Here is a 9,903-nt window from a genome sequence, read left to right as displayed (position 1 = left end):
TTTTTTTTTTTTTTTTTTACATGACCACCAATGACTGCACAACAAAACAGTTTCACCCCCAGTTAGTTTGAACCCCCTCCCCCAACTCCCAACCCCATCTCTAAKAGAATCAAAACCTTAGTCCGTTTSCATTAGCGACAAACTGTGCTTCACCCTCTTTGYAAGTGATTTGAGTCGACCCAAGTTGATCTTCTCTTATCGAGGAACTCCAACGTCTTTGCTCGCACAAAAGTAGCCCAGTGATTTTGCTTTCCGTTGCTACTGGACCCAGGCTTTTTGCTCCCCTCCGTCTCCACTTTTTGCCTCTCCATCACATCCAGAAGAGCATAATCCGAGGTCCTGCTAACCCATCAGGCGTCTTCACTATGCCAAGCTCAGGAACCCGTGCAAGAGGSGACAGAGCTGCCAACAACGAACAGTCGGAAGGTGAGAGTCGCCAGCAGAAGCGCCCAAGCTCGCTTTGAGCTGAAGCCGAACCCAAGGGAAGGGAAGGGGCGGTAAATGCGAGTGTGTTGCGTTGCATTCCTGCGTCGCTATGTGTGGCTATATGAATATACACAAATGTTATACGCTGTTACAACTGCACAGTTCACTGAAGGAGGGTGACTCGAAAGAGGCCAAACCRTGTAGATCTGAGGAGTCGAGGGAGGAAACAGGCAGCGGGGGCAAGCAAATCCTACAAGCACTGAAGCAGTCGAGGCAGTGGTGCAGAGCTTGAAGAACAACTACTTAACATTCAAAGACAGAAGCGGAGGGATCGGGGCTTGAACAGAAATGAAGCGACAAGCAACCTTTCTGCTTCCGAGCCRTATAATACACTCTTTTATTAAGCACTGGCCTTCAGTTCTTTAGCTGCCGGGAAGTAGTGTGGGTTCTTGGTTTGAGCTTGGTTTTTCTTTTATGTGTCCTGTTTGGTAGACAGTGTTTGTTGTTGGGGTTTTTTTTCTATGTGTGAGGCAAGAAGAGTCAGAATTTTAGTGTGAGTGGGTGTATTATTAAGACCATATTGAACCTTGCCATGTTTTAAGAGGAAAGTTTGGAGGCCGTCCGCATCAGCTGCATGTAGGTTCCCTAGTTATTTCCAATTCCCGCTTGACAAGCAATACCACAACAATCTGATTCAGCGTTACCCTATGGAACAACTATATAATTAGGCAAGCAATAAAGCAAGTGCAAATGATACATAATCACACAACTGCACTCACGAACAGTAAAGTAGCATTTTTTTCCCTTTTTTGTTTGCAAACAGCACATTTTCGCATTAGCAATTTAGCAAAAAACCCTTAGATGTGCGTTTTTATGTTTCTGTCCATTTTCTACAGATTATCTTTCACTGTCAACCAGCTAAAGGTCAGCATTTTGTTTATATTTCCTTCGAATCTGGCAAAATATTATTGCTTTGACAATTAGCTTAAGATGCTGTGTTTAAGCCAAAATGAAAAAATGAAAAAAAGAATTGGCTTGAAATGCTGGCTCTGAAGTATCTCGTCTATTTTTTAGATTTGTTAAAAATACAACAGGGGCAAAATGTTTATGCAACAAAACGTGAAAAACGTTCAACCCCTTGTAGCAAAAACTTCGCCTGAAATAAATTTCASTCTTAATGCCACCGAGGTGGCATACGTATCCTATTAGTGACAGTCGATGCCTATCCCACTCTGCTGCCACCTAGGGGTTGGAGGTATACCCATTAATCCCTGATGTTATTCATTTTCAGACTATAGTTCATTTAGCATAAGCTTGAAAGAGAAAAACATATTTTTTATTAACTGTAAATAAATTTAAGGCAGTAAACCCACAAGCTCTGCTCACTTCCGGGAGTTTTGAGACTAAGCACGTTTAACAGTCCAAAGAAGAAAACACACAAATAAAACAAATAGGATTAAAAATCACAGCAGCTTTGGGAAATTGTTAGCAAAGAATAACTGGAAGAGAATGGACAAAAACAGTTCTGTTATCTTTTAACCATTATACTATTTCCCCATCAGTCTAGTCGCATATATCTGTTTTAACAATTACCATAGCAACATATTGCTATTGCTGACAAAATACTCATAAAACTAACTCTGTACAATCAATTTCAATAACTTACTAATTCCAAATGAAGTAGGAGTTATGCAGCCCCTTGCTTATAAACTAACCTGGGGACAAACTCGCGGGACAGCTACTGCGACCCGGTGCAGGTCTTCAGCCCGTCCGTCCAATGTGCTGTTCCATTAAGACACAGCTCTGTCAAAGCGTGCTCCAGCTACTCTCGTCCTCCTCATTCTCTCAAAGGTGCTTATCTCATGAAAGATACATAGGAAATATTAGAACTTTTTGCTTTTTTTCCTTTTGTTTTCTTTTTTTTTTTTTTTACAAAAGACTTCATGTTCTGAATTCCTATAAGCCCTCTGTGATACTGGAGGCGAAAGCTTCTACTTCAATCGTTTTGTTAGTTTCTGTTTGGCTTTCGCTTCACGTTGGCTTGGCAAGAAATAAGAGCGCCGGAGACGTTGACATCAGCTGCTTCGGCTGACAGAGGTCGGATACAAATAGAGCGCCATCTACGGCGCGTTTCTGTTGTCAAATGTACAAAGCAGATAGCGGCTTGGGGGGAGTGGATGGTAAATCACAGTAAAGCTACGCTAACGAATAAATTGGTTTTCGTTTCAATTTGGTCCAGCCTTTTGGATTAGGAGTATTTGTTGTTCGGTTAATGCGAGAGCCAAGGCTGATCAAACGAGCCTTTGGCCACTGTACAAGGTCTATGCAAACATGGCACAAGGGAGACCCCTTGGTTATATTGTGCACTTGGTTTATTTTTCTGGCTCTGAAACTGGTACGGTAGATTAACTGGGTAGCTCTGCTTTTTGGTCACCTCCTTCTCCTCTAATCATCCCCGCTGTCATCCTTCCCCTTATCCTTCTTGTCCTTCTTGTCTTTCTTCTTCTTCTTCTTCTTCTTGGCCTCGTCCTTCTTGCCGAAGCTTATGAAGTCGCCCTTGTCGTCCACAGGGCCCGCGTCATGGCGGATGGAGATGATGGCTGGAGATCCGGGGATGATGAAGGCCTCTGGTGGAATCTCTCCAGGTTTCAGAGGCTGAGGAGGGATGTAGCTTTGTCCAGCGCCGTATCGGAAGTGCCAGCTGTTGCTGTTGACTCCAGCCCCCACCGGGGGAGAGAGCTCCCCGCCGCCCTCTCCATCTAAAAAAACAAACAAACAAAACGTAATAAAAATGAAAGATGTTAAATGTGAGTAAGCATTTGAACTGCTTGTTTTATCAATGAAATCTGCTGGACATCTGTGTGTGAAAGTTCATGAAACATGTCACCACAATAAATACGATGCTTTARTTTCCAGCTAATGGGCAGAAAATTCATAAAAAACGCAAACCATATCCTAAAAATTAAATGATAAAATAAATACAAATGTAAATCCCGTTTGTCATATAATAACCTACAATTAGAAAGCCAAGCTCGTTTCCCCCCACACACACTTTAAGCTAGCCTTGAGAGAGTTGTTGTGACAATTGTCTCAAAGACTGACCTTCTGAGTAATTAGTTAATATTTGATAATTTTCAAGTTTTTTTTTGGCAAGCTACAAATTCCAGTGATTTAAGGTCGAGTGTTTTGAACAGTGACACTGTGTTAGCAACTGATAGCGAGTGCTGAATTAAGAGAGAAGTGGTTTGTCCAGAAGTAGCTGAAATGTGCGCTTAGTTAGCTCCTGCATGTGAAGGTGAGTGCTTTAAGCTTTGCACCTTTTATTAATATTTTAGAAACAAGAAGTAGTTCTTGAGTTTTCGTCTGGATTTATTACCTTGTCAGATAATAAAGGTTGCACAAACTGGTTAACATCACTTGGCTACTTGTGTTATTTTTGTTTGTATGGCTGCATACCTATTTTTGATTAGTTATTATCTAATCGATTATTTAAAACTTGGTATCTTTTGAAACCTGTATTTTCTAGAAAAAAAAAGCATTAATAGTTTACCCCCAAAATACTGTAGAAATTTTTTTCTCAATCTTATGAATGAAATATTGTGTATTTTCTTATGTTGGGACGCATAATCATACTTCAAGAAAACCATTGTTGGAACAGAGGCAGCTGGTTGGAAATCAATATAAGCTAAGATCCGATGACGTATCTTTATCATATTCAAGTTATTCTTTAAGATTTGTCTGATTTCAACCAGATTTTTGTCCTTGAAGAAACAAGAAACTAAGTAAAAAAATAACTAAAACAAATAATCAACCATGATTTGTCAGTGTGATATTTTGAAGCATTTTCAACTTTCAGACTCAAGAAGCGGAAATATTTCAGCTCCCACATTCCATTCTTTTAGCTTCATAAAAAGTACCCAAATTAACCACATAGTTTCTTTTTTCTTTTAACAACTTAGTGTTTTTGTTACAATCCCAGGAAATAAAGCAGGTGCTGAGTTGAGAGTTAAATTGTATTAAAAAGAAGTACTAATAGTAATAAATTAAAACGGACATGTGTACATGCTCCCGCCTGGTGGTCAGTCTTTGCCCTGTATCTTGAGATCGTGTTCATGGAGCTGGAGATAGATGGTCAGACTAGGTGTGAAGATTTTTCTGGAAATGTAGCTCTTTGGAAGAGTTCATCGAGTTCACGGCGCCCTCTCACCTCAACAGAAACAACACTTTATCCATTTATAAGCTTGAAGCAAAATCACACGGCACACAGTCTTACAATATTAACAAGTCATCATATTTAGGTCGAGTCCATCAAAAAAAAAAAGTGCTCTGTGGTGGATATCAGCACACAACTTTGTCTGGTGAAATAGGGCTGCACTATTTGAGTTCCTTAAATCTGACAACTAGTTGTTTCTATGTTTGACAAGTCTACTTTGAATGAATAAAAAAAAGCTCTATACAGCTTTATATTTGGTGACTACATTTTGTCCTTAAGATACTTAGACTAACCATGCATGAATAGAATATTGTTACACAGAATACAGTTTTGTAAGATACATTTTGTGATTTATGAAACCTCAAAGACACATTTTAAAACACTTTTTTTGTTTTGTTTTTGTTTTTATGACGGCCTGGGAATCGGCTCTGTTTAATTCATTTACTAAGTTTTATTACTTGAACTACAGTTTGTTATTAGAAGTCACAGCAGTGGGTGATTATTTTTAGAACTGCAATTTGGCCCAGATGACTAAAAGCAAGGTAAGGCAAGGTAATAACCCAGAGAGCTTTTTAATGTGCCAGCGTGATTGGTTTTTGTGTTTAGATGATGCCAGCTGCATAATCCCACCACGTAGGAGGCCAGAGACAAGGATTCACAGCCTCTAATGCAAAAAAAGAAATGAACCCAGCTGGCAAGCCAAGAAAAAAAAATCCCATTTTGAAGGAAACAAATAATAATAATAATAAAACAATTAAATATACCTGTTGGAGTCAAAAGGTCAGAGTGAAATGCAAAGGGGTTATTAGATAAGATGAAAAGAGAGAGAACTCATGAGAGCGAGGCAGTCAGGAGGGATGGGGGTGGGCGGGTTTTGCAGACATGGTGCTCTCAGGCCCACACCAGTTCCCTCAGCGCTGACCTACTTTCAGTCTGGATTTTATTTAGATCAAACATGAGCCATTGCAAAAAGCTCCTTTTTTTTTTCTTTCTTTCCTTTGTAGGCTATTTATGACATTGCTGGAGTGCTGAAATTGTTTTAGCCACCGTTCCTGCAGGACAAACACAATAAAAAAAAAAAAAAAAAAATCTGCTACGTCCGTGTGCATGTCCTCGCATTAAATCGCCTCAGCAACAGGAGGAATATCACGCGCTGGCTACAAAAAGAGCGGATGATACGGACGCGATTGCACAAGTCAATACATAGCCCTGTGTAACAGACACGTTTAGCCATTCAATGAAGAGCTGGGTGCGTCACAGAGAGACCTGTGGCAAGATATTGAGCCACAACTCACTGCAAATTGATCATATCACCTCCTAAAATGCAATGATGGAAGCAATGGATGTTTCCAGATTAAGAGAGGGGAAGAGCTATTGTTTGATGTAGCGACGTAGCAATGTGGCTGCACCGCAAGGACGAAAAAAAGACAACAAATTTATATTTCAAGGCATTAAATTAATTGCAAGAAAATGAGAAGACATAAAAAAAAAAACACCCATTAATTTACATGTACCGGTTAATTTTTAAATCACATTTGTCTTGTGTTTTTGCAATTCCCGTTACGTAAAAGTAAAAATAAGCATGTTAACTGGCCAGTGTGATTGAGGTAATTTGATGGATCAGCCATTACATGTCTCATGTCATTATAAGCAGACTCATCGCCGTAATGCCTTAATGATGTCTGTTTCTGAGGATTATGAAATTTGAGAGCATGGTCTGTTCGTCTGCACTTAATCTGGGCATTAAACCCAGCAAAACACAGGGGCGTTTTGGAAGTCCTATTTAAATGGCATCCATGGTGAGCAGAAGCAGATTACATCTGAGGCTGACCACAAACATTATTAAAATAAACATCAGATTACGATCTGTAAAATACCAGAAGGAAACTGGAATTTAAAAAGAAGACGATATGTGTAGAGTTGGGCGGCTGCTTACATATAATGATGAAGCTATGCTCAAGTTATTGCAAGTTAGGTTTTGAAAACTGCTAACATTTCCCACTTTACAGTTCATAAGGTATAGTAAGCCACTGCAGGTTTGCTGTGTGAGCAGATAGCTTGACTAATTAATGAGCTACAGTCAGCTTGTTATACTTACTCTTGAATTACAATATGCAGAGCAGAAAAAGCAAAACTATATTATAATTCTGCAGGATAAGCAGTTCAAAACAACTGGCAGCTTTAATGTGATGATAATTGTTACTATAAGTTTAATATTTAATGCATTTTAGCAGAGGCACAAACATTGGTTGCTTTTCTGTTTCGCATAAAAGTGATTAGATCATGTTATACTTTCTTGTTTTGTTTCACACTACTGTATTGGACATTAGGTTATCAGGTCACCAGCCCATGTCTGTGCAATTAAATGAAAAACTGCTTTTAGTGATAAAATCTTACAAGTAGATGACCATATATGTACAAAGGAGTCTCCCATTTCAATGTGCATTTATATTTTCTACTGTTTAATTTTTTTAATAGCTGTAATACTGACATTACCATTTCTACTTTTTACCCTAAACTTTAGTGACAATGCTCACAGTGCCACAGGAGACAATTTAAAAATGACTTTACTGCWACRCATCAGTTTGCTRCACAGAATAATTTTGCCCAAATTATCTACSTTTTGTCCCTCAACATGCAATAGCTCCCACTCTCAAGTGAACGAAGGTAGCAGCTTAGCGTTTACTTTTGACGCACGGGAATTCTCTGTAATAGTGCCAAATAGTACACTCAGTGCAGGTGTTACATCAAAATCTGCTGATGAATTAAAGGTCTKTGAAAAGTCKGTCACTGGAGCTGCAGTATGCACAATAGTCAATTGACTAAATAATTTTCCTCTCTGAAACCACTAATATTGATGAAACATATAAATGTTTTATACAGTTTATAATTAGCTTTTGGTTACACCACAGTTGATTTTCGTGGCTTAAATCTTTTCTGATGTCATGGGGATCATTCATTAACACAAGGATATAATTTACAATATATAAAAACGTGAGTGGTGTATTTGGGTGGACTATTATACATATGTTGTCACCCACAAAGTACACTTGGTAAAAATGTGTAAACACCGTTAAAGCACATTTGTCTTTTATTATAGTAGCACACTAAAAAATGTGGACCAAACATAAGGTTGGTRGCATGGTATTTTGCTACTCATTGGTACCAATTTGTAGATCTTATTCTTATTTGTAGAGGTTTCTAAGAGATGTAATCAACTTAAAAGTAAGCTTCCCTCACATTTATCTCAACAGCAAATTTGAGCTCCAATAACTGAGTCACCAGTGAAAAACAAAACACAGAAATCACAAGGATCAAAGGCTCTCTTTTAGACATGTATCTATACTTGCAAATGCAGTGAGTGGACAGTTGGCAGGTCAAAAGTGCTCTCTAACAAAGAAAAGTACTTATTTTATATAAAAATCCTCATAACACATGTGAAGGATGGTTTTCTGTTTCTGCAAAAACCCCCAAAGATAGAACAAATGCCTCTTTATCTCAAAAACCCTTCGTCTCACTACACGAAAAAGAACTTATGAACTCCACATACCATGAAGGTTTCGATATGCATGTTCCTCTTCGAAATGTCAAGTTGTTCTGAAACCAATTTCAATTTCAAATCTAATCAATAAATGCAATCGATTCCAAGTAGATAACATGAAATAATGATAACGAACGAGCATTTTTCCAACACAAAGCAAAACRAAAACCACTTCATTCCTAAATATACCCGAGTAAAATTTTGGCTTTTAAACAGATCATGCTCCTGCCATAATGAATTCATTTAATGTGAGGATTTTTAGACGTCTTGATCAGGTTTGACAGTCAATGTGAGCAGAGCCACATGAGCAGCTGTGATTTAATAAGACATAGGAAAACAAAAAAGAAAAGAAAAAAATCAAGGCAAAATATAAAAATATAAAAAATAGAAACAAGCTTCGGTTTGGCAAACTCCATTTTATGTGCAGGATTCTGACATTTCCCACCCCCCATGTGGGTCTTGGCACAGGCAAGAGATTAATCCTTAAACCGATCCTTTGGGGAACGTTTGTCATCAGCCAGGTAGGATTTTGCTKGATTGCCAGGGTGGAAGGGATAACCATTAAGCTGGAAAATAAGGTTGTCACCAAAGACGCTCTATCAAGAGCATATTTCATGATAGATTATAACCAGATGGCACTTTTCTGTGCTGAATTTTGATCCATCAACACAGATGCCAGAAATGCAATTTAAAATGGGTTCAGTTAAGTTAACTGCTTTGTGCTGGAACAACACTGGATAAGCTATTGATGTTTTTGCCATTTTCTATGCTTCAACAAGTAAATAGTCAGTATAAAAAACCCCCCACATAAATAATAGTCATGTTAAGAAGGTCATACTGTATATAAGACTGTATGTTTTCTGAAGATTTTCTTGTCTTGTTATGAATTAGTTTGTGGCCATTTTGTCTTTATAATATAATTTATTTGTTGGCTCAGTATATTGAGCACAGTATATTCAATCGGTACATGAATATTATAACATGGTTTTTGAAAATTGAGTCAGTAAGTAACATATTTCATTAAATTTAAGTAAATAGGTTTTCACTTTTTCCTGCTCCTTTTCAAACAGAAAAGTAGCAGTAAAACAAATTGTGTTGCTCTTGGTTATGTATGCACATGTTTTCTCTGTCCTACTGATTGCTTATTTTCTTAAATAAGTCAAATCAAATCTCTTGAAGATCTAATTTTTAAGAGAATCCTTCAAAGACGTTTGTCTAACTTTYGCATAGGACCACTTCCTAAAGATTCCAAGAAAGTCCGGCTCCTTGGAAGTGTGCGCTATCAGAAACAGAGGGGTGGTTYGAAATTCTTACACAGCACTGCAGCTCTAATCAAGTATTGTTGCAGTACCTTGGGAGACCCCAGAGCTTCTCTGGTTGCTAYGACACATCCTCATCCCGGACATTGTTAATTAGGATATTGATAATAATCAGAGCTATTCCTCTGTGTCCGTGTGTGTGTGAGCAGGTCATGCTCCAGATTGGTACAATTATGACGCGATTTSTGCCTTCCGTGCTGCTGCCGCGTCTCTGACACATCTCGAAAAATTTCCAGAGATAAGCCTATTTCAGCATATGATGAGCTGAAATGGATTATTGTGTAACTGCTGGTAAGCAGGTCATGCACAGCTCCTTGTGAGGGATGTTGCCATGACACCTGAGGAGGATGTAAGAAGCCTCATTTCGCCTAACCTGATGTCCTACATATTAAGAAAAAAAAAAT

The 9,903-nt window shown here is 38.4% G+C and overlaps 1 protein-coding gene across 2 annotated transcripts in view; it reads right to left on the bottom strand.

Annotated features, from left to right (window-relative positions):
* Window positions 1–9,903, bottom strand: part of LOC103475873 (protocadherin alpha-C2-like) — a 23,958-nt gene continuing 14,055 nt past the window's right edge. Inside the window, exon 4 of one of the 2 annotated variants that reach the window (XM_008427809.2) lies at window positions 1–3,185. In XM_008427809.2, coding sequence (XP_008426031.1) covers window positions 2,872–3,185 — 314 coding nt within the window. In that variant the 3' untranslated portion in view covers window positions 1–2,871. The remainder of the gene's footprint in view (window positions 3,186–9,903) is intronic. The other variant, XM_008427810.1, reaches the window with a different exon arrangement.

The sequence above is a fragment of the Poecilia reticulata genome, linkage group LG14 (assembly GCF_000633615.1).
Source record: "Poecilia reticulata strain Guanapo linkage group LG14, Guppy_female_1.0+MT, whole genome shotgun sequence".
NCBI classification, from domain to species: Eukaryota; Metazoa; Chordata; class Actinopteri; order Cyprinodontiformes; family Poeciliidae; genus Poecilia; species Poecilia reticulata.
The sequence above is the reverse complement of the archived record's forward strand: the minus strand, read 5'-3'. Positions and strand labels throughout refer to the sequence as shown.